The sequence below is a fragment of the Monodon monoceros genome, unplaced genomic scaffold, assembly GCF_005190385.1.
Source record: "Monodon monoceros isolate NGI ecotype Baffin Bay Population unplaced genomic scaffold, NGI_Narwhal_1 Super_Scaffold_9, whole genome shotgun sequence".
Classification (NCBI taxonomy): Eukaryota; Metazoa; Chordata; class Mammalia; order Artiodactyla; family Monodontidae; genus Monodon; species Monodon monoceros.
Window position 1 is genome coordinate 36,461,601 of NW_021703786.1, and position 25,818 is coordinate 36,487,418.

The 25,818-nt window shown below is 37.2% G+C and overlaps 1 protein-coding gene across 8 annotated transcripts in view; it reads right to left on the reverse strand.

Annotated features, from left to right (window-relative positions):
* Positions 1-25,818, reverse strand: part of CEP112 (centrosomal protein 112) — a 415,782-nt gene that overhangs the window by 365,264 nt on the left and 24,700 nt on the right. For all 8 annotated transcript variants that reach the window (XR_003792074.1, XM_029213161.1, XM_029213162.1 and 5 more), the window contains exons 5-6: positions 10,431-10,521; positions 7,695-7,772 (exon numbers count right to left, since the gene is read on the reverse strand). Coding sequence is in view for 7 of the 8 variants with exons in the window: in XM_029213161.1 (XP_029068994.1) it covers positions 7,695-7,772; positions 10,431-10,521 (169 nt within the window). In the remaining variant the exon portion in view is untranslated. The remainder of the gene's footprint in view (positions 1-7,694; positions 7,773-10,430; positions 10,522-25,818) is intronic.

Consider the following 25,818-nt stretch of genomic DNA (forward strand, 5'->3'; position numbering starts at 1 on the left):
GGCTTTTTGGACAGCCCATTTAAGGTAGGCCACTCTCCTGCAGGTCAATATTTGATGACATTTACATTCCACGACCACTAGAACAATATATATTCAAGTACAACTTTTAAATAATTTCAGGAAGTTCATAAAGAACACAACAAATAAAGACAAAAAATAGAAAGATGTTAAGTAGAGGCTGACCAAATAAGAGCTTGGCAAACCTGCCGGATGCCAATATATAAAAGTCAGCTGCATTTCTATAAATTAGCAAAAATCATCTAGGAAAAAAGACGATTTTACAAAGACATAATTTATAATCATAAAACAATATATAACTCCTAAAAGTAAATCTAAGAAAACATTCATAAACCCTTTATGGAGAAAATAATTTAGCTTTTTCTGAAAGACATTAAGACTGAAATAAAAAGAGTGTGAAACCATGTTTTTGGATAGCCTCAATATCATAAAAATGTCAATTCCCCTTAACTAGATCTAGTGACTAAATTTATCCAAACCATAATCTCAATAGGGTTTTTGGAAAATTTAATAAGCTCATTATAAAATGTATATAAATAAATAAAGGGACAAGGATAGCCAAGACATGCCTGAAGAAAAAAAAACAAGGTGGGTTGCCTTACAAGACATAATAAAACTATAGTAATGAAAATAACTCAAAGGAACTAACTGGAAAGTACCAGAAACTCAAATATATATAAGAATATGATTCATGAAAGATATAGCACTGCAAATTATTGAGAAAATAAGGATGTGTTCAATAAGAGGAAGAAAATAAGAGCAGATCCCTTCCTCACACCCTGTATAATAAATTCCCAAAGGATTAAATACTTATAATTAAAAGCAGAACTATAAAAACTTTCAGAAGACAACTGAGAAGAATGACTTCATGGCCTTGGAGTAGAGAAAATTTCTTTAAACAACACATTAAAAAAGCATAAACAAAAAAGAAATAATAAATTTGACCACTTTAAGTAAGAACTTCTCTCTAAAAAAATATTATAAATAAATTGAAAAGGCAAGCCGTAAACTGGATGGAGATATTTGCACAAATAATTAGTCTACACAATGTGTAAAGAAGTTCTTTTAAAATAAAAGAAAGAACAACAGCCCATTTGAAAAAAAAAAAATGGGAAAAACTTGAGACACATTTCACTGATGAGGAACTCTGAATAACATAAACATGAAAATATGCTCAATCTGTTGAGAAATATGAAAAATGTAAAGTAATACCACAAAGAGATGGTATTTTACAGCCACTAGATGGGCATACATTAAAAATTTGACAATAAAAGTGTTCCAGATGTGGAGCACTACTGTTGGGTGTATGAATTAGTGCATTTACTTTGGGAAACATTTATTAAGTAAAGATAATAGTAAACTCTACTTAAATATCATACCAGAGAAAGGTGCATAGTCTTTAGTAAATAACACTGTACTATACATATATACAACTTTTGGAAAAACAGAGGCAGCAAATTTCCAGCAGGCAGCAAAGTACACTCAATAAATATTTATTGTCTGAAGGTATATATATGAAAAGTAAGTAACCATTCTCTATTTTTGGAATGGAGAAAACCAGCATAGAAAGTAAGTCCTTCAAAGACACATGCATATAAAACCCTAATTCATAAAGCAGAATTAAATATAAGGGGGAAAATGAAGAGGGAAACAGAGAATTCCCAAAGATGCTCAAGCTCTAATTAAGCTTAAAATTTAAAACCAAAAGCCAAGAAAACCATCTGTGACTTATTTTTACCCAGCTCTACATTTATAAGCAGGGTACAAAATATTGGTTTAGCTAATTACAATGTAGCCTCTCAACTATGCAAAAATAACTCCTATTTCATCCTCTTCATCTTTAAAAGCCATTAAATACAGAAATTAAGGAGTCATCCTGTTATCATAAATTTCCTCTCTCAAGTTGACCAAAAAAAAAATCTATTCTAATATTTAAAAGCAAGAATGAACACTGTAAACAAGTATAAATCTCCTGTTGTTGTTATTCATTTACAATACATTGTGTTTGTCTCATACCCACTTTTAAAATGTAATGAGAACTATTCATAGCAGAGCATGTTCTTTAGTCTATTTGAGGGAAATAAGCAGTCTATTTTCTGATTTTATAACAGCAGCCAGACGTGCTTTGAAGTTAAATGTTCCCACTTTGTAACCCACAAGTAACATGGACTTGCAGCAATCTGTAGTCTTAACATTTACTTTCTTCATGCTCTTTTAGAAGACTTCTTGTTTTCTCATAACACCTCAAGAAAGAATACCACAATAAGAAATGTCCAAAATGGAAGATAAAAAGAACTTATGTGAAATATTAAAGTCTAACAAAATATTATACAGAAAGCAAAGCCAAAAATAATTTAGTTCCAATAGCATGAATAAATCACGTGACAAAACATTTCTTGTTTGAAAAACAGAGTCACAATGATAAAATAAATAATAATTTAAACTAGACATAAATACAGATATCTGAATGCTCTCTAATGAAAACTGGCTTTTAACATTTTATTTTGTTAAGTTTTTTAGCCTAATTTTTCAGTTACAAAGAGTTCTGTCAGTTTGTTTCTTGAAGAGATTATTCAGGACTTGGTCAAACTGACCTCCTTATAGACTAACTAATGTTGATCAGATAGAGATGCTCCAAGGTTCCAGAAATATAGAAACACTTTATCTGATATTTTAGCTGTCTTAGAGGAAAGGACATTCTCGGGCAATATATTACTAGCAGCACAACTAGAATAAGCGTTTTTAAGTCACAGCATCCGTCAGAAGAACTGCCAAAACTCTTTCTATAGCATAAAATAAATTCAGTCATCAATGTCAAATCAATTATGCTCCAAAATAATGTTTTTAAGTCAATATTTTAGAACTTGAAAAATGTTTTCCACAGAAAAAAGTACTACAAATGAAGGTTCATTTGTTGGTTTACTCACGTTTCAACAAACATTTCATGAGCACAAATGAAATACAGATATAGACATCAATCACTGCCACAAGGAAAAGCAAATAAGCCAAAGGAACAGAATGGAAACACACATGTACTGTCACCTGATTTATGAGACAAGTAACACTGCAGCGCAGCAGGAAAAGAATAGTCTTTGCAATAAATGCAAGTGTCACCTGGATACTTATAAGGGACGAAAACAAATCTTAACTTCCTATCTTACAACATATACTACAATCGGCCCCAGATGGCATATAAATCTAAATAGAAAGAGTGAAACAATAGAGTTGTTCGAAGAAAACATAGAACATCGTCAGGAACTCAAGATAGTCAAAGACCTTAAACAGGACAGAAAAAGCATTTTTTCATGAGATAAAAATGTGAAGATGAACAGCATTAAAATTTTAAATTTCTGTTCATCAAAGACACCAGTAAGAGAATGAAGGAAAGCAACAAGGTGGAAGAAAATATTTACAATACTATATTCCAAAAGTAGTCATCCAGAACAGATACAAAGCTCTTACATATTCAGAAGAAAAAGGCAGACAACCCAACAGGAAAACTGGAAAAGTCTTCAGTAAGCACTTAACTCTGAGAGGCTACCCAAACTGTCAGTCAACGTATTGAACGGCATCTAACTCTATCAGTCATCAGGAAAATACATATTAAAAGCACACTTCCCAATGTCACTACCACTGTCAAGAACGGCTAAGTTTTATAATTAAAAGAAAAACTAACAGACAACACCAAGTATGGAAGAGAAAGTAGAGGGGCAGGAACCGGTCCACGCCGCATCCCGATGACGGTGCAGACTGGCACAATCACTTTAGAAAACTGTTTGGCAGCATCTACCGTATCCATTAGCTTTGAGCTCCTTGGCTTCCAACTAGCGCACTTTATTTAGCCCAGGACTCCGAGGCTCGGCAGCGTGGGCGCTCCTCTCACCTGGACTCGCCCACGTGTCCACTCAGCCGTGGGGACAGCTATGCCCGGTGACTGAGCACAGTTCTGGACAGGCCCCGGCAGGACGACCACAGGGAAGACAGCCAGGGGTCCCTCACTCCTTACAGGGGGGGTTCGGGGGCGTCTCCAGCTGCCGAGGGCTTGCAGGTGCCCCCCAGCCCTGGACAGGAAGTTCTCCCCCATGGGCTCTGCCCTCAGTGGGGCCGCCGGACTAGGGTAGGGGTGCTGTCCACCCTCGGGAGCTCCCCGCTGTATCGGGGGGCCTCACTCCCGCTGACCTCCCCCACTCCATCCTCCGCCGGGTCCCATTTCCTCCACTGCCTGTCCTGGGAGATCTCCTGCACAAATTCTGAAGAGACCTGACCTAAGGGCGTCACCTAAAGAGTCCCCACTGTTTGTTCGCTCCTGATGGGAGCGAGGCTCTCAGTCAGCACCTAGGTCCTGGGTGGGAACGGGTTGGGGGCTGGTGACCCGATGGAAGGCCTGGGAGAGCCCTCCCCTTCCGGGTCCCACAGCCATGCTCATGAAAAAAGAAAAAAATTTTACATAAAGACAGTCATGCATGAAATATACGTTAACAAAGCAAGAAAGCTTCCCAAAAGCTAAAGGTTAAAAAGGTTAAAGAGTAATTTAAAAAATAATACAGGCGGAATTGTATTATTTAATTGCTAGCTTTACCAAGTAAATTCCTACTTGAATTATGCATTCCTAGGGAAAGTATTAACACACTCCTAGGAAAAGAAAGAACATAATTGGGGGAGAAGTATATTTTTTCAACAATAACTACAAAATTAAAAATCTAGAACATCTAATGAATCAGAAAGTAGGTGCTGACAGGCATGCCAGCGATATAAAACACGTGGCCTTAGTACAGAGCACAGAATTCACTAGCTATAAACTGACCATTCAGAGGAAGAAAGACACAAGAGTGCACTGCACATTCCCATACAAACTAAAATCAAAGCAAAATCGAAGCTTCTGAACACACTGGGTATTTAAAGTATTCTACTGTGATCAAGAGATACAGTTCAACCTGATTAATGCATATGCGTTATAAATATATAAAAACGCAAGACTTTCATATTTTACACTGTTAGTGCATTCTTTGAACAATAAAAATGTGAAACAAAACCCCAGGCAGTCCTAGTTTTAGGGTATTACCTCAAAATATTTTAGATGTTTTATCTTAATTTTTTATATGAATAAAAATTTTAATCCTCTGAACAGTTAAATAATTGTGAAAAGTATTCTATGTGCTAAGAAATGTACAGCAGAAGTTTCAAATGGCTAAGGGCAAAGGCAATTTTAAAAGGACAGCCCAGAATTTTATTTTTCACTTTGATACTGCTTTCTGGCAAACAGAATGGGTCTTTCTGAGGGGTTTCCTGTGCTCCTCTCCCACACCAGTAACTCAGCACTCCCCTCCAGTGGCAGCTTCCCCTACCCCTTCAAATGTGAAAACGGTCTTCTTATTGCCCTCTCACTATCAATTCTTTCTTCTCTTTCATTAGCATACTCCCCAAATGCCATGGAGATTCACACTGCTTTAAATCCTTCCGGGTCCCCTCCCCTCTAACTGTGGCCACTGCGCAGCCAGCCCCCTCACTCTGAAGTCTCTGAACACTAGATCTGTCCCAGGCCCTGGATACAGCCACCACCTACAGCAGTGCGGCTGCAAAACAAGACACCAGCCCTGGAGACTCACTCATGGAGCTGAAAACCTTGAACTCCCCAATTCATCTTACCGCCTCTCTTAACCCTACCAGTCTAGAATAACACGTTGAAACCCCTGAAATGCTCCCCCCATCAGACAATCAATTAACTGACAGAGACACAACCTTCCCATTTTCCTGCAACCAAACCTTCAGGCGCCCTCCTATTCAGCCCACCAATCAGCCACTAAGCATTCTTTATTCTCTTTGAAATGTGTTTCTTTCCTATCCTTTCCGTCTTCACAGAAACTACACCACCGTGGAGTCCACCGCAGACACATAAAGGAGGGTTGGCTCCCTTTCTCCGTGTCTATGCACACCCGCTGTGACCTTCTTAATACCACCTAGTCACATGTCCTAAAGCACTGCTTTCATTAAAGATTGGTATTTATATGGGGTTTCCCTGGTGGTGCAGGGGTTAAGAATCCACCTGCCAATGCAGGGGACATGGGTTCGGGCCCTGGTCTGGGAAGATCCCACATGCTGTAGAGCAACTAAGCCCGTGTGCCACAACTGAGCCTGTGCTCTAGAGCCCGCGAGCCACAACTACTGAGCCCACCTGCCACAACTACTGAAGCCCGTGAACCACAACTACTGAGCCCGTGTGCCACAACTACTGAAGCCCGTGTGCCTAGAGCCTGTGCTCCCAACAAGAGAAGCCACTGCAATGAGAAGCCTGCGCACCGCAATGAAGAGTAGACCCGCTCGCCGCAACTAGAGAAAGCCCGCCCGCAGCAACAAAGACCCAACACAGCCAAAAATAAATAAATAAATTTATTTTAAAAAAAGAACATTGTTAGTAGGAAGGGTTTTAGGTTTTTTAAAAAAACTAACAACACCTGATGTCAGTGAAGAAGTAAGAAATAGACAGTCCTATATACTTCTGGTTGGAGAACAAATTGGTATACACCTTCTGGAGGGCAATGTACCAAGACCTAACATAACCTAAGAAAGCAACCAAGTAGGTATAAAAGGACTCTTTTATGGAATTTTATTGCAGTATTACTTATATTAGCAATAAACTGGGAGCAACCTACATGCCCAAAAATGTCAGAATGTTTAAATAGGTTATGAACTATCTACTCAAAAGAAAAATTAGTGCTACCATTAATATTCATGCTAATAGAACTATTATTAACTTATACCAAATTTAAAACAGCACATAATAAAATAGTAATTATAATATGACACCAATTTTGTTTAAATCTTAATTTTATAAATACACACAGAAAAAAATGAGGGAAAGATATATTTAACAAAATGTTAATACAAATTTTATTCATCCGACTTTACATGTTTTTCAAATTTTTCAAGTTACAAATTATTTTGATAATAATAAAGTGGGATTAAAAAAATTGATCAAACCCCTTTTCACTTCCTGAAAGCATTTAAACAGCATATATGTAAAGTGGAATGTGGAGGGAAAAAAAATTAATCTCACTACTGCCTAAAATTTAAAAGCTAAACTTCTCAGTTTAGTATTCAAAGCTCCAATGCAGTCCAACCTGATGGCACTGCCCTCTAACCATAACTGAGTCCCGGTCACGGCCACACCTTTCTTCATGCCTCTTTCTGCCTCTAGTTCCTGCCCCCTCCTCCCTACCCACCCAGAAACATTCACAGCCGGCCTCTGAACATGAAAACTGCCATCCACGATGGCGGCTCATCCTGAGGCCGCCTGGAGAATGTTTCTAACCCAGCTGACCTTGCTTCTCCAAGTCCTCCTACTCTCTCCTCCGCCTCAGGATTCTACTTTCTAGATAACTCACTTTGGTTATATAGTTTGATCATACACTATCTTAAAGTTTATTTAACTGTTTCATGTGTATATCTCTTATTTCACCAACAAGAAAGTCAGCTTGTCGAGGGCAGGGACCATTCACGCTTCTTTGGAATGTTATTTCTCTTTCCTGTTCCCCAAGTCCTTCCCAGTGCTCACACAGTACTAAATGTTTAACAGCCAGTAATAGTCATTGTTTAGAATTAAATTAGTGAAGATGTTTTCCAAATACAACATGATTCTGCCACATCAACATACATACATGAAACAAATACTTTTTTACCCCAAGATTCCAACTATTAAGGCGAGCTTCGATGTCACTGTCATCCAAAGAAAGAGCAGATTTCCTCGAATGAATTTCCTAAAGTACAAAAGAGAAAAAGAAAAGCAGGATAAAAAAAAGACAGGATGGAGGGAAGAAACAAAAGTGGAAAGGAAGGAGGGAAAGAAGGGAGTGAGAGAAGGAAGGAAAGAAGGGCAGAGGGGAGGGAGGGAGGGAGGGAGGGAGAAAACAGGACAAAATATATGTCATTCAGAGTAATAAGAGTTTTGTGTGCCTTTTTTAGTAATGCTATACTACCCTCAGAGGAAAGGATTATGTTACAACTGAGTTAGTTCTCAATTCTAAGTAATGACTGTTTATTACAGCTGCTTAAGGCTATGAGAGGCCTTCACAATATATTCACACAGCAACTAGATTTCAGAAAAAAAAAAATCAAAAGAATATTTTAAAAAATAATCCAGACCCTTCTCTTTAAGTTCTTTCACAAAAAGTTTTAATTGTGGTATACCACAGTAACTTTAAAGGGGGGTAGGGAAACACTTGAAAAAATGATTATTTACTCTCATTAAAATTAGTTAACAGGGAAGATTGTATTGCTGTCCAAGAAGCTTTTTGTTCTTAAATTAATTCTCATTCATACACTGTACATAAAGAGAAATAAGCTTTGGATTCACATCATGAAAACATAATTATTTATTATGAAAGAGTAATTCTTTACTTCTTAAAAAAATTAAGGGACTTCCCTGGTGGTGCAGTGGTTAAGAATCTGCCTGCCAATGCAGGTGACACGGGTTCGAGCCCTGGTCCGGGAAGATCCCACATGTCGCGGAGCAACTAAGCCCGTACGCCACAACTACTGAGCCTGTGCTCTAGAGCCTGCGAGCCACAACTACTGAGCCTGCGCACCTAGAGCCCGTGCTCCGCAACAAGAGAAGCCACCACAATGAGAGGCCTGCGCACCGCAACGAAGAGTAGCCCCCGCTCACCGCAACTAGAGAAAGCCCGCACGCAGCAACAAAGACCCAACACACAAAAATAAATAAGTAAAAATAAATAAATTTATAAAAAAATAAAATAAAATTCCATGCTCTTTTCCCTCCCATATAATTTATTATATTACAAACTTATCAAACCAGATTAAAATTATAATTAACTGAGGACAGCCAAAGATCTGTACCCAGAAATGGACAATGACCTGAAAGCCCTACAAACTTAGAAAGTAAGTCTGTGGAAAATAATAATGTACATCCTACAGTACAGCCAAAATATTTTATTTTATTTAAATTTAAATTTAATTTCTTGGTATAGCATTTTCATGCTTTTAGAAAACCTCAATACTAACAAATAAATCTATTTGTCTATGGTCATTTAAATTATCTGAAGTGATGAAAAATACATTAAAATGTTCTTCAGACACAGATGCAGAGAACAAACGTATAGACACCAAGGGGGGAAAGCCACGGTGGGGTGGTGATGGTGGTGTGCTGAATTGGGCGATTGGGATTGACATGTATACACACTGATGTGTATAAAACTGATGACTAATAAGAACCTGCTGTATAAAAAGATAAAATAAAATTCAAAATTTAAAAGAAAAAAAATGTTCTTCATATTTTACTGAATCTCCAGATTTCTATTGAACAAAATGTTGGGTTTATTATATACACTATATTAAAATTCATTATTGCCTCTACTGTTGGTCCCTTGCTTTTTGAATGTTTGTGTGTGTATGTGTGAATGAGAATGTCTTTTAAAATGCATCTCCCTTATTTATTTTGAGTAAATATAATGATTGATAATAAATTCACAAATATCTAAAATGTGCTGCTCTTTATATTAAGATATTTATGAAAGTTCCAAACTGGAACCCTTCATCACTGGAGAAAATGGAAGGAGTTATGTTCAGAGCCAATGTTCTAAAACTGTCATGTTTCACATTCGACTTGCTTGTAACTAAAAGTCTCATCACCCAAGACAAGCTGAGTTATGCTGTAGGAAGCAGGCAGAGTCCTTCTCTTTATCAAGCTGACTGGAATGCTCATTAGCTCCATGGTCAAACCAAATCTATGTTAAGTAGTTACATGCAAGAGAAGTACTCATATTTCAAGATAGGAACAGTTCACCTTCATCAGGAAGGCAGTGTTCCCTACTTCACTACAAACTAATCCCAATTTCTTAAGTTTATGACCATTGTGTGTCTAATCATTTTTAGACATATACTGAGTAAAAGGGGAAAAGTAACTAAAAAACAAAACCTTTTCAAAGTTATCCTTCAATGCACAGGAAAAATGATAGACTGATTAACACGATGCCTCAGAATCTTTGAGAAAGCAGAAGGAACGCTATGGAACATACCAAATACACCACTTTCTTTGAAACCAGGATATTCACCAAAACCTTCAGACTTTATTGTTTGTAAGTAATCGTTGGAATTTAACAATATGAAACTAAAAATATGTGGAGATTTTTTTTTTTTTTTTTGGTATGCGGGCCTCTCACTGTTGTGGTCTCTCCCATCGCGGAGCACAGGCTCCGGACACGCAGGCTCAGCGGCCGTGGCTTACGGGCCCAGCCGCTCCGCAGCATGTGGGATCCTCCCAGACCAGGGCACAAACCCATGTCCCCTGCGTCGGCAGGCGGACTCCCAACCACTGCACCACCAGGAAAGCCCTATGTGGAGATATTTGAAAACAAGAAGCAAACAAACAAAAAAACAAAAGTAGAATCTGATCTTACATAACTCCTTGGGGTAATAATCTGTCCATCATCTCTGTAGGTTGGACTCATAAACTGTGATCTGGCTTGGAGCTTTGCAATGCATTGTTCCCTATTAAGAGACCAAAACAGTCACAGTCAGAATTGGGGAATTCAGAGGACACAGCGGTATTCAAATCTAGGATTACAATATTTTTTTCCTTTTGGAAATGAGATGACTGTTTATATTAACAATGACGTTTCAATAGCAAAGAAAAAAGAAATACAAATAATAACCACTTGTATTTATTAAACTATAAGTAAAATGTCACCTAAATGCCACATGCTTGCTTACAAACAAATGCTATTGTTAAGTGGGACTATAATAAACCACATGTATTTCCCCTTTTCCTACGTGTAGGAAGAGAAAAATTGAAGCATGCATTCTCAGAGAAGATAATTGTTTTAAAAGGTTAGCAAGTTTTGTTGGATTCATGTTTCACATCATGATGAAGTCTTAAAATATATAAAATAACAAAACTTTCACATCGCTGAAAGTCTGAATTAATTTGAAGCCATCTCAGAAACCACAGATAAATCAAAGTCCTAAATTTAAAAATATGCCATGTTAATTTAGGTAAAACATAAGTAGAGCATAAACAGGAAAATAGTTTAAGCTTCCAGATGAATTAGAACAAAAAGATTTTTCTCCAATATAAAATATAGTACAAAAAAGTGCCATTCTCAATATTCTACTTTAGCCTAGAGTCTCCCATATATTTTTTTCTTTTTTAAAAAAGAGCTCTATTGAGGTATAATTGACATACAAAGAACTGAACATATTTATTGTGTGCAATTTGATGAGTTTGAACATACGCAAACACCTGTGATACCATCACCACCATCAAGGTAACAGACACATCCAGTACTTCCCAGAGTTTCCCTGTGACCCTTTGTTTTTGTTTTGTTGTAAGAACACTTAATATGAGGTCTATCCTTTTAACAAATTTTGAAGAGCACAATACTACATTGTTAACTAGGCACTATGCTGAAGATATGGAAACCACCCAAGTATCCATTAACAGAGAAATGGACAGAGCAGAAGTGGTAGACACATACGATGCGATATTGTTAACTCTTTAACTGGATTATGTGGATGGCACCTGGTGCAATCATCTTCCTGTACTGCCATATTTTTATATTACCAGGGATAATGGATAAATTACTTTATCCATTATCCTAGGGAATCTAGTTTCCTAAGAAAATATTTGACTTCCCTTCATGTCCACTTCTCTCCCATATATTTCTATTCGAGCTACTTCAATGGACGTTCCATGATTACAAATATCTATTCTCTGAATGGTTACTTCAAGAGACACAAAATGAAAACTAACCATTATTTAATGAATTAAAGCCACTGACTTTCAACCACTAGCCATATCAGGATTTCCTTCACAAATTGTGGGTCATACTAAGTATTCTCAAAAGAGAGAACAGTAGTTCAAAAAGACAAGATTAAAATTAATGTGTTTTTTGGTAGTTAACACTGACAGAATAACATTCCTTAGACTAGTTACTAAGTAATTGAGAATGTCTGAAAAAGTTGTTTTAAAGAGAGCTGTGGATTTTTTTTATACCCCTATCCGTAGTCCAGATATCCAAATACTTAAAAATAAATGAGAAAATGAGATAAAGTAATATTTTGAGAATAATCTCATCAGCCAGTGTGCTTGAGCTGATATAAAGCATTTAAAACTTAGTATGTGGGAAGAGACACCCTGATATACCATACTAAGTAGTGGCCTGTTCTTCTTTAAGAATAGATTAAACAATCATAAAAAGAGTGATACTTAAAAATTGAAAAATGCTTAAATATTAAAAGTAATTCTTCTCATAGAAAATATTAATAAAAAAGAGGACTGAAACATTTATCTATTTATTACACAGGGTGCATACATAAAACAACACATCCTTTTAAGTCACATGTAGCTGTCTTCTGTAACGATCCTACCTCTTTCCCTTCTCAGTAAATTTTCAAAATAAGTTATTGAATCTATGTCCTATCCTGCCCTGTCCTCTCCAATCAACTACAATCTGACTTCCACTCATCCTGAAAGTGCTGTAAGTAAAGTCAGCATTGATCTCCTAGGTGCTCACGCAAATGAGCCGCAATCTGTTCTTACCCTGGCTGCTCTCACTAAAACGTTAGGGGTGGTGCTTTAAAGATGCCACATTTATTGGCTCCACAGAACCATTTTTTCCCGGTTCCTATCTGGTCCTTTAGAAATCTCCTTCACAGCTTTTTCACTAGCTTTTCTTTCTCTGCCCATCTCATACATGCTATAATCCCTGGGGTTCTGTGTCTAACCATATTTATTTTCCTTTTATGTGCTTTCCCTGGTCAATCCAATATACTATTAGTTTTTCAAATAATAAGAAGAAGCTCTGATTACCAATCTACATCTCCAGCCCAAACTGCTCTCTTGGCCTCCAACCCCATTGCAAATACAAACTGAATAGCCCTACCTCCAATTCAACATGCCCCAAACTAAATTCATTCTATTTCCCCTGAAACATGCTCCAGTGCAGGCCAAGTAAAGCAGAGGCATTGCTGAAGTCAGCTTCTTGTGAAGGCAGTTGAGCCAACTAAAGAAGGAGGTCAGCATCATTGCTAAGATCCAGCTGGCACAAGAAGCATGGGGCATTAAGCACAGAAGTTTCATCTCTTGCCACTGATAATGACTCCAGCTGGAAACGCAATTAACTGGAACTCTAAGGAGGCACAAAGACGGCTCAGATTCACAGTGATGGGGCTGGAGGTCAGGGTGAACAGGGAGACAGAGGGCAGGGGGCAAAGCTTAACCCTGTGTTATCCTTTAGGAAGAACAGCAGGTGCTGCCTGCCACAGAGAATAAATAGCAAGTCATGGTGCTTATGAAGACAGCCTACCGTTGGTACGGGGGACACGATTACAGCGAGGTCAGGACTACGGAGCTTGTGCCAATGAGAAGGAGGGACTGTGGCTCATTCACGTGTGGGTGCCAAGCTAGCCCAGAAAGCAGGGTCTCGGAGTATGAGTAAGATTCCCTGACGTGCAAGTGCCTCCTTCCTCCTCTGGAAGAGTAAAACTAGAGGAAATGTAAGTTTTTCCCTTTCACTTTTTCCTAATGCTAAAATATTTCAACGACAATCCAGAAACATTCCCCCAGCATCTTTGCTGATTCCAAATACTACAGAAACATAGACTTGTCACTATAAAAATAAAGAGATAAGTAATGAGACATATAATAAGCTTTAAAAGCCTAAACAAAGACTGACTGAATTTCTTCCTGCAAAAGAAACTTATACATATGGAAAATTTCTAAAATGTCTTTTTAATTTGTGTCCTCAATGTGATTCAAGTAGACATTTCAGATATAAAAAGGAAATAAACAATCTGTGATCATAAAAATGTGCTTAAAAATGAAAAACATCATTACCAAATTTTAAAACCACAATGTAAGAAGAGAATGGCAGATAAAATATAGCATAAAATCAAATCAGTGAATTAGAAAACTACTTCAAGAAATATTCTGAGAACACACAAAAAAATTAAGGGATGAATATAATAAATAAAAATGCAACAGATAAGGAAGATAAATTCAAAATCTCTCATACCAAAATAATATAAATTCCAGAAGGCATAAATAAAACAGAAACTGGGAAAATAATAATTAAAGAAATAGTAGTGACAATGCCAGTCAAGACTGCATTGGAGAAAAACCTAAAGGAATAACCTAGAACATCTCTTTTAGCTCGGACAAAAATGCAATGCCCAAAAAACCCCAAAAAGTGTAATGCCATGCTATTGTCAAAAAGACCACAAATAAATGTTGGTGAGGATGTGGAAAAAAGGAAAACCTAGCACCCTGATAGTGGGTATGTAAATTGGTGGAGCCACTATGGAAAACAGTAAGGATCGTCCTCAAAACACTAAAAATAGAACTACCATATGATCCAGCAATTCCACTCCTGGGTATATATGCAAAGAAAATGAAAACACTAATTCAAAAAGATACATGCACCCCAATGTTCACAGCAGCACTATTTACAACAGCCAAGACATGGAAGCAACCTAGGTGTCCAGCAACAGATGAATGGATGAAGGTGTGGTACATATATACAATGGAATACTACTCAGCCATAAAAAGGAATAAAATTTTGCCCTTTGCAACAACATGGATGGACCTAAAATGTATTACGCTGAATGAAATAAGTTAGGCACAGAAAGGCAAACACTGAATGTTATCATTTATGTGTGAAATCTAAAAAACAAAGCAAACAAATATAACAAAACAGACTCACAAGCTAATTGTTACCAGTAGCGAGGGGGTGGTGGGAGGGACAAGGTAGGAGGAGGGGATTAAGAGGTACAAACCACTATGTATAAAATAAATAAGATACAAGGATATATTGTACAGCACAGGGAATATAGCCAATATTATATAATAACTTTAAATGGAATATAATCTATAAAAATACCGAATCACTAGTAGTATGCCTGAAACTAATATAATATCGTAAATCAACTATACTTTAATTTTAAAAAATGTAATGTCATAAAAAGGACAGGAACTGAAGGTCTGCCAGGCTCTGGTTTCAGAGACAGCTAGAAAGAGCAGGAAGTATGACTCTGGACAAGTAGGAGAGAATCAAAGTTCCTCTAAGTAGAAGGACAAAGTCAAACTCATCAAGAAACCAGAAGCAGGGTTGGAGTTCCTTGTTCTTGAGAAGAAGCTGAAAATCAGTGCTGGTGACCACTTTGGAAAGCTCTGGCTTATAAGAAGCTTTGTGCCCTGGAAAGGCAAGGAACACAGACATGGCCTCAAAGCCAAGGAACTAGACTCGTCGTATGAAAGGACAGAGTTCAAAGTGAAAAGAGGGGGCGCAGTGGTTAAGAATCCGCCTGTCAATGCAGGGGACACGGGTTTGATCCCTGGTCCAGGAAGATCCCACATGCCACGGAGCAACTAAGCCCATGCGCCACAACTACTGAGCCCTCGTGCTACAACTACTGAAGCCCACATGCCCTAAAGCCCGTGCTCCGCAACAAGAGAAGCCACTGCAGTGAGAAGCCCGCGCACCGCAATGAAGATTAACCCCTGCTCGCCGCAACTAGAGAAAGCCCGCACGCAGCAATGAAGACCCAATGCAACCAAAAATAATTTTTAAAAATTAAAAAAAAAAAGTGAAAAGAGGCATTTGGTTCCCCAAATTCCTATAAACAGGAGGCAGCCTGAGAAAACTACTCAGCTTAAAACAAATCATTGCTTCTGTTAAAAAGAAAAAAAAAAAAAAGATAATTCAGAAGGAAAAGTCAAGAACCCAAAAGACAGAGCAGAGAACCATGAAGAACACTTCCAGGAAGCAGCACTAAGCCCTAATCAAGAAACTGGCAATCAGCACCTGCTAGATTTCAGAATTTCTATAGAACTGTCATTGGTTTGTGTCTCCCATTTTCCCTGTTTTTTAAATGGGAATTCTCCAGTCCCTCTCTCACCACTGGGGGGTGGGGGGGAGGTAACGTACAACTTTAGTTCACAGGTGTTTACAATGGAAGAAGCCACACCAGGAAAGTCTCACCTACACCTAGATATGACTTTTATTAGGTTTACTGAAGTATAATTTATGTACTGTAAAGCCATAATCATTTAAAATGTAGAGTTCTGACAAATGTATATACCTGTGTAACCAGTACAATGAAGATACAGATTCTTTCCATCACATCCAGAAGTTCTCTTGGCCTCCTTGGCAATCAATCTACTCCCTCCCACAAACCCAGGCAACCTGCGTTTTGCAGAATCTCTTATATATGGAATCAAACAGAATGCACTTTTTATGTCTGGCTCCTCTCACTAAGGTAGAGAGATTTAGCCATGTTGTTGCATGTATCAAAGTTCATTTCTTTTTATTGATTAGAAGTATTCCATTATATGCATGAACCTTAATTTCCTTTTTGATTCATGTACTGATGGACACTTGTCTCCACATTTGGCTATTATGAATAAAGCTGCTATGGACATTCAAGAATTTATGTGGACATACATTTTCATTTCTCTTGACATGTAGGAATAGAATTGTGAGGTCATATGGTAAATTATCTAAAACTTTGTAAGAAATTGGTAAACTGTTTTCCAAAGTGGTGGTGGCACTTTATATTCCCATTAATGCTGTACGAGACTTCCAGTTTCATCTCATTGTCACCATACTTGGTTTTCTGTCTTTATCATTTTAGCCATTCTAATGGGTGTATAGTGGTATCACATTGTGCTTTATAATTTTCATTTCCCTGATAAAGGATGATGTTGTCCATCTTTTCATGTGTGTACATTAGCCATTTATTTATATATACATTTTGTGAAGTGTCTGTAAAATCTTTTGCACATTAATTGGGTTGTTGTCTACTTTTCCTTGAGTTGCACATACTCTAGACACAAATCATTTATCAGATATATGTATTTAGAATATTTTCTCTATATGCAAGGAGCACCATCTATTCATGATATAATACCCTTTGTATATTTTCTGGATACAATATGCTAATTAAGAATTTTTAAATCTATATTCATGCAGGAATATTGGTATGTAGTTTTACATTCTGGGAATGTCTGTCTTCTTTTGAAAACAAAGTAATACAGACTTAACAAAGTGAGTTGGGAAGCATTCCCTCTTTCTCTATTTCCTGAAAAAAATTCATGTAGGATGATATCATTTCTTCCATAAAAGCCTGATAGAATTCACCAAGGAAACCATCTGGGCTTACAGATTTCTTTATAGGAAGGTAGTTAATTATAAAATAAACTTCTTTGGTTAACTATAGGGATACTCAGATTCCCCATTTCTTCTTGTCTTTTAAGGAATTCTTCTATTTCATCCAAATTTTCACTGATACAAAGTTGTTTATAATAGCCTCATTATACTTTTTTTTTTTTTTTGGCCATGCCACGTGCTTGCAGGATCTTACTTCCCTGACCAGGGATCGAACCCGGGCCCCTAGCAGTGAAAGTGAGGAGTCGTAACCACTGGACCACGAGGGAATTCCCACCTCGTCATATTCTGAATATCTGTAAGATCTGTGTGGAGCCTCCTCTTTCATTCATTCCTGACATTGCGAATTTGTGTTTTCTCTCCCATTTTTAAATTTTTAACTGTGGCAAAATACATGGAACATACAGTTTACCATCGTAACCACTCTTAAGTGTTCAGTTCAGCGGCTGGAAGTACAATGACAGTGTTGTGCAACCACCATCACCATCCACCTCTAGAGTTGTTCCATCTTCCCAAGACGGAAACACCTTACCTATTAAACAATACCTTCCCTTTCTCCTCTCCCCTCAGCCCCTGGCAAACACCATTCTACTTTCTGCCTCTATGAATTTATACTTCATGTAAGTGGAATCATACAGTATTTTTCATTTTGTGACTGGCTTATCTGCCTTAGCATAATATCTTCAAGGTTCACCCATGTTGTAACATGTGTCAGAATTTCCTTCCTTTTTAAGGCTCAAGAATATTCCATTGTATTATATGCCACATTTTTATGCATTCATCCATTGATGGATACTTGGGATGCTTCCATCTTTTGGCTACTGAAAATAATGATGCTATGTACAAGGCTATACAAGTATCTGTTTGGGTCCCTGTTTTCAATTATTTTGGATATATACATGGAAGTGGGATTTCTGTATGATATGGTAATTGTATTTTTAATTTTTTTGATGAGCTGCTGACGGTGTTCAACCACAGCTACACTATTTTACATTCCCACCAACAGCACAGAGGGGTCCAACTTCTCCACATCCTTGCCAAACACTTGTTTGTTTTATAGTAGCCATCCTAATAGATGGCATCTCATTATGGTTTTGACTTGCATTTCCAGAATGATTACTGATCAATTTTTTGGAGAAATGTCTATTCAAGTCCTTTGCCCACTTTTTAATCAGGTTGTTCGTTTTTGTTGTTGTTGAATTGTAGGGTTCTTCACATACTCTGGATATTAACCCTTTTTCAGGTAGGTGATTCGCAAATATTTTCTCCCATTCCATGGGTTGCCTTTTCACTCTGCTGATTGCGTCCTTTGATGCACAAAAGTTTTAAATTTTGACATGGTCCAATTTATCTACAGCTTTTTTTGGTTGTTGCTTGTGCTTTTGGTATCATATCCAATAAATCAATGCCAAATCCATCGTCATGAAGCTTTCCCCCGGTATTTACGTTTAGGTATTTGATCCATTTTGCGTTAATTTTTTTGTTTGTTTTTGTTTTTGTTTTTGCGTTACGCGGGCCTCTCACCGTTGTGGCCTCTCCCGTTGCAGAGCACAGGCTCCGGACGCACAGGCTCAGCAGCCATGGCTCACGGGCCCAGCCGCTCCGCGGCATGTGGGATCTTCCCGGACCAGGGCACGAACCCGCATCCCCTGCATCGGCAGGCGGACTCTCAACCACCGAGCCACCAGGGAAGCCCCCTTAATTTTTATATATAGTAAAAAGTAAGAGTCCAACTTCATTCTTTTGCATGTGAATATCCAGTTTTGCCACACCATTTGTTGAAAAGACTGTCCTTTTCCTATTTAATGGTCTTGGCACCCTTATCAAAAATCATTTGACCATATATGCAAGGGCTTATCTCTAGGCTCTCTATTCTAATCTATTAGTCTATATGTCTGTCTTTATGCCAGTACCAGACTTCTTTATTAATTTATCCAATCATTAATTTGTTCATTCATTCATATTCATTTAACAAATAACTGAGTTATTAACTGTGCTCCATGGTACAGTGACAGGCCTTAGGAATATAACTGTGAGCAAGACAGTCTCTCTCCTCAAGGAGCTTTGTGAATAGGAACCACAGACTGATATCAGAGCAGACGACACCCCTTCTATAGTTTGTTAAAGATCATTCCCAACAGTCTTTGCATCATCTTCATAAAACACGAAGTCATAAGGAAAAAAAAAATGCTTTATTGATTGCTACATACAGGTACCTAAGTACCGTGGCCTCTATATCATTAACACTGACAAATTGTGGTGCCTCACTTACCAAATTTGGTCAATGTATTATGTGTTAACGGGCACATTCACATTTACAGTGCTGTCTGTCCTTTGTATAGAGGTTGGTTTAGGTACATTTCCTCTTTGCTTCAACAAATACCGAGTACAAAGAACATCTAGAATCTCCAAAGGTGTGTGAACTTATATATATATTTTTGGTGCTCTCTCCAAGTGAATTTAGCATCTCAGTGTAGCCAGGCAAGAAACTTATTTAATTCAAAAACTGCTAGTTATTTTTTATTTAAAATGCAAAAAAAATAATATGTTCATTACAAAAGGTAAATAAAACTGGCAACAGATCTAGCTTCCCACGTTTCCCAGCACAAACACCAAACGTGAAAGTGAACTGTAGGGTTGTGTACAGTTCTCTCTTTCCTTCATGTATCTTAGACTAGCATCAGCATTGACCGTCCTGCAAAATAGCCTTGTTTCCCAGAAACAGGAAGACTACTATACCTGGGTTGGGAAATCTATCCTTGCTATATCCAAAATATTTACATGGTTGTAACATTTCTGATGTTTTTTTCAACTCTAGCAATTTTATAGCCACTTTTTACCTCTTCTTCTTTCCACACCTCTAATCTCTATTATGAGGTGCTAGCTACTAGAAGGGAGGTAAGATTAAAACTGCACACTGGTGCAGAAAGCTCACTCTATCCTTTGAGGATAGCACGACACTGTTTAGATTACTGTGGATTGTAGGAAGTTTTGAAATTAGAAAATGTTAGAATTCCAGTTTTGCTTTTCTTTTCCAAGACTGTTTTAGCTATTCAGTGTCACTTGAGATTCCATGACTTTTAGGAAGTATTTTTCCTTTTCTGAAAAGAAAAAAAAAGCCACTGGAATTTTGATAGGGATCGTATTGGGTTGGCCAAAACGTTCATTCGGGTTTCCCATGTTACCCAACCCAATATTATTCAATATATCACTTTGGGTTGTATTGTACATCTTAATAATATTAAATCTTCCAATCCATGAACTCATGTCTTTCCATTTACTGGTGTCTTTTTAAATTCCTCTCAACAATATTTTGTAGTGTTTTTAGTGTACAAGTCCTTGGTTAAGTTTATTCCTAAGTATTTTATTCTTTTTGACACTGTTGTAAATGGAACTGTCTTAATTTCCTTTTCAGATTGTTCACTGTTACTGTATAAAATTGTGACTGATTTTTATTTGTTGGTTTTGTATCCTGCTACTTTATTGAACTTGTTTATTAGTTCTAATAGTTTTTTGTGGAATATTTAGTTTTCTGTATGTAAGATCATATCATTTGTGAACAGAGATCATTTTTCTTCTCTTTTCAATTTAGATGACTTTTCTTTCTTTTTCTTGCCTCATTGCTCTGGTTAGGACTTCCAGTACTATGTTGAATAGAAGTGATGAGAGTGGGCATCCCTGTCTTTTACTGCTCTTAAAGGTAAAACTTTTGCTTTCACTCTTAAGTATGCTGTTAGCTGTGGGCTTTTCATATACGGCCTTTATTCTTTTGAGGTAGTTTCCTTCTATTCATAGTCTGTCAAGTATTTTTATCATGAAAGGGTGTTAAATTTTGTCACATGCTTTTTCTGCATCAATTGAGATGATCACGTGTTTCTTTTCCATCATTCTGTTAATGTGGTGTACTATAACGATTGTTTCATTTGTCAAATTTTCCTTGCATTCCGTGAATATATCCCACTTTGTCATGGTGTATAATCCTTTTAATGTGCTGTTGAATTGTTTGCTAGTATTTTTTTCAGGGTTTTTTCATCAATATTCATCAGGAATATTGGTTTGTAGTTTTCTTGTAGTGTCTTTGTCTGGCTTTGGTATCACAGTAATGCTGGCCTCATACCATGAATCTGGAAGTATTCCCTCCTCCTCAATTTTGGAAGAGTTTAAGAGTTTGGATTGGTGTTAACTATTCTTTAAATGTTTGACAGAATTCACCAGTGAAGCTATCTGGTCCTAGGCTTTTCTTTGTTGGATGGTTTTTGAATACTGCTTCAATCTCCTTACTAGTTATAGGTCTGTTCTAGAAATAGAAATAGATTTTCTATTTCTTCATGATTCAGTCTTGGTAGACTGTGTTTCTAGGAAATTATCCACTTCATCTAGGCTACCCAATGTGTTGGTTTACAACTGCTCATTGTACTCACTTATAATGTTTTATTTCTGTAAAATCAGTTACAATGTCTCTTCTTTCATGTCTGATTTCAGTTGTCTTTTTTTTCTAGTGGTTTCCATGATTTTCTCTAATGTTTTCCCATTTTCTGTTTTAGTTCCTTTCTTCTGCTAGCTTCAGAGTTTGTTCTTTTCCTAGTGCCTTAAGATGTAAATTTAGGTTGTTGATGTCAGATTTTTCTTTTTTAATGTAAGATTTTACAACTATAAATTCCCCTCATAGCACTGCTTTCACTGCATCCCATAAGTTTTGGTATGTTGTGTTTTCATTTTCATTTGTCTCAAGATATTTTCTGATTTCCCTTTTGATTTCTTTTTTGACTTCTTGACTATGAGTGTGTTATTTTCCACATATTTATGAATTTTCCAGTTTTACTATTGATTCCTAGTTTCCCTACACTTTGATCAGCAAAGATACTCTGTATGACTTCAATCTTTTAAAATACATTAAAACTGGTTTTGTGGACTATCAAATGGTTTTATCCTGGAGAATATTCCATGTGCACTTGAGAATAATGTATTCTACTGCTGTTGGATGGAATGTTCTCTATTTATTGGTTTGGTCAAATTGGCCTGCAGTGTTGTTCAAGTCCTCTGTTTCTTTATGATCTTCTGATTGTTCTAACCATCACTGAATGTGTGGTACTGAAGTTTTCTTACCACTATTGTAGAGCTATTTCTCCCTCCATTCTGTTGATGTTTGACTCATATATTTAAGACTTCTGATGTTTGGTGCATGTATGTTTATAACTGTTATATCTTCCTGGTTCATTGACCCTTTCATCATTATATAAGTTCATTCTTTGTCTCTTGTAACAGGTTATTACTTAATCTATTTCTTATAATACAAATCCACTCCTGCCCTCTTTTGGTTACTATTTGCATGGAATATCTTTTCCATCCTTTCACTTTCAACTTGGATGTGTCCTTAGATCTATAGTGAGTCCCTTGTCCCTTGTAGGTAGCATATAGTTGGATATCATTTTACTCAACTGCCTTTGTAATCCTATAAAAAATAAAAAGTGGAGTTGTAAACCAGAATTACCATTCTACAGGTTTTTATATTTACCAATGTATTTCTCTCTTTTTATTTCATGAGTCTAACTAGAATTTATCAATTTTATTTAACTTTAAAAAAAAAACGTTTGCTTCCATTGACTTTATTGTTTTCCTGTTGCATTGATTTCCACTCTTATCTATTTTATTTCCTTCATTCTGCTTACATTGGATTCACTCAGCTCTTATTCTTCCATCTTCCAAAGGGAGAAGTTGTGACCACTGATTTTGGATTCTTCTTCTTTTCTGACACAAGCATTAAAAACTCTAAATTTCCCTCTAAGCTGCATCTCATAAATTTTGATATGTTGTATTTTCTTTATCATTTGGTTCAAAATTTCTATAAACCCTTGTGATTTCTTTCGTGACAAACAGGTTATTTAGAAGTGAGTTTTTTTAATTTATAAACGTTTGACGGCTTTTCTGGATGTACTATAATTGTTTCTTATTAAATTCCGATAAGATCAGAAAACATGCTCCGTGTGACTTCCATCCTTTGAGACCAACTGAATTTCTTTTACGACCCAGACGTGACTTATCCCGATGAACATACCATGTGCACTTGAAGAATGTGTAATCTGCACTTATTGGATGGGGTATTTCTTAGATCTCAACTAGGTTGAGGTAGCTCAGAGTATTGTTCAAATCTTCTATATCCTTGTTGATTCTTTGGTCATGTTGCTCCATAATTCCTAAGAAAGGGATGTTAAAATCTGCAACAATGGCTGTAGATTTGTCTATGTCTCTCTTTAGCTCTTGTTACTTTTTTTGGTACATGTATTTTTTTTTTAAACAGATCTTTATTGGAGTATAATTGCTTCACAATACTGTGTTAGTTTCTGTTGTACAACAAAGTGAATCAGCCATATGCATACATATATCCCCATATCTCCTCCCTCTTGCATCTCCCTCCCACCCTCCCTATCCCACCCCTCTAGGCGGTCACAAAGCACTGAGCTGATCTCCCTGTGCTATGCGGCTGCTTCCCACTAGCTATCTGTTTTACATTCGGTAGTGTATATATGTCGATGCTGCTCTTACTTTGCCCCAGCTTTCCCCTCCCCCCACCGTGTCCTCATGTTCATTCTCTATGTCTATGTCTTTATTCCTGCCCTGCCACTTGGTTCATCAGTACCATTTTTTTTTTAGATTCCATATATATGTGTTACCATACAGTATTTGTTTGTCTCTTTCTGACTTACTTCACCCTGTATGACAGACTCTAGGTCCATCCGCCTCACTACAAATAACTCAATTTCATTTCTTTTTATGGCTGAGTAATATTCCATTATATATATGTACCACATCATCTTTATCCATTCATCTGTCGATGGACACTTAGGTTGCTTCCATGTCCTGGCTATTGTAAATAGAGCTGCAGTGAACACTGTGGTACATGTCTCTTTTTGAATTATGGTTTTCTCAAGATATTTGCCCAGTAGTGGCATTGCTGGGTCATATGATAGTTCTATTTTTAATGGAGCTGGGGGAATCAGGCTCCCCAATTTCAGACTATACCACAAAGCTACAGTAATCAAGACCGTATGGTACTAGCACAAAAACAGAAATACAGATCAATGGAACAGGATAGAAAGCCCAGAGATAAACCCACTCACATATGGGCACCTAATTTACAACAAAGGAGGCAAGAACATATAATGGAGAAAAGACAGTGTCTTCAGTAAGTGGTTCTGGGAAAACTGAACAGCTACATGTAAAAGAATGAAATTAGAACACTCCCTAACACCATACACAAAAATAAACTCAAAATGGATTAAAGACCTAAATACAAGACCAGATACTATAAAACTCTTAGAGGAAAACAAAGGAAAAGCATTCCTTGACATAAACCACAGCAAGATCTTTTTTGACCCACTTCCTAGAGTAACGGAAATAAAAATAAAAATAAACAAATGGAACCTAATAAAACTTCAAACCTTTTGTACAGCAAAGGAAACCATAAACAAGATGAAAAGACAACCCTCAGAATGGGAGAAAATATTTGCAAATGAAACAACAAATGATTAATCTCCAAAATATACAAACAGCTCATGGAGCTCAATATCAAAAAAAACAAACAATCCAGTTAAAAACTGGGCGGAAGACCTAAATAGACATTTCACCAAGGAAGACATACAGATGGCCAAAAGGCACATGAAAAGATGCTCAACATCACTAATTATTAGAGAAATGCAAATCAAAACTACAATGAGGTATCACCTCACACTGGTCAGAATGGCCATCATCAAAAAATCTAGAAACAATAAATTCTGGAGAGGGTGTGGTGAAAAGGGAACCCTCCTGTACTGTTGGTAGGAATGTAAATTGATACACCCACTATGGAGAACAATATGGAGGTTCCTTTGCTACATGTATTTTTGAAGCTGTATTATTTGATGCATATACACTTATAACTGTTATGTCATGCTTATGAGTTGACCCCTGTATCATTACAAAATGATTCTATTCATGTCTGGTAATTCTCCTTGTCTTAAAGTCTATTTTATCTGATATTTAATATGGCCATTCCAGCTTTCTTATGTTTGTTGTTCCCATTACACATCTCTTTACATCCTTTTAGTTTTAATTTACTTGTCCTTGTATGTATGTCTCTTACAGACAACATACAGTTTGTTCGTGCTTTTTGATCCAGTCTAACAACCGCTGCCTTTAGATTAGAGTGTTGAGTCCATTTACATTTAACGTAATCACTGATACGGTTCTATTTGCTCTGCCATTTTGCTATTGGTTTTACATTTGTCCCATCTTTCTTTGTTCCTGTTCTTTCTCCCCTACCTCCTTTGACTGTGTTCATTGACTATTTCATTGTATTCCATTTTAATCCCTCTAGTTATATTTCTTTCTAGCTGTATGCCTATTATATTTTTAGTACTTGTTCGAGGTATGTGCTAGGCTAGCAGTCCCCAACCTTTTTGGCACCAGGGACCGGTTTTGTGGAGGGCAATTTTTCCATGGACGGGGGGTGGGAGGGGAATGGTTCAGGTGATAATGTGACCAACGGGGAGCAGCAGATGAAGGTTGCTCACTTGCCCACCGCTCACCTCCTGCTGTGCGGCCCGGTTCCTAACAGGCTGCGGACCGTTACCGGTCCATAGCCTGG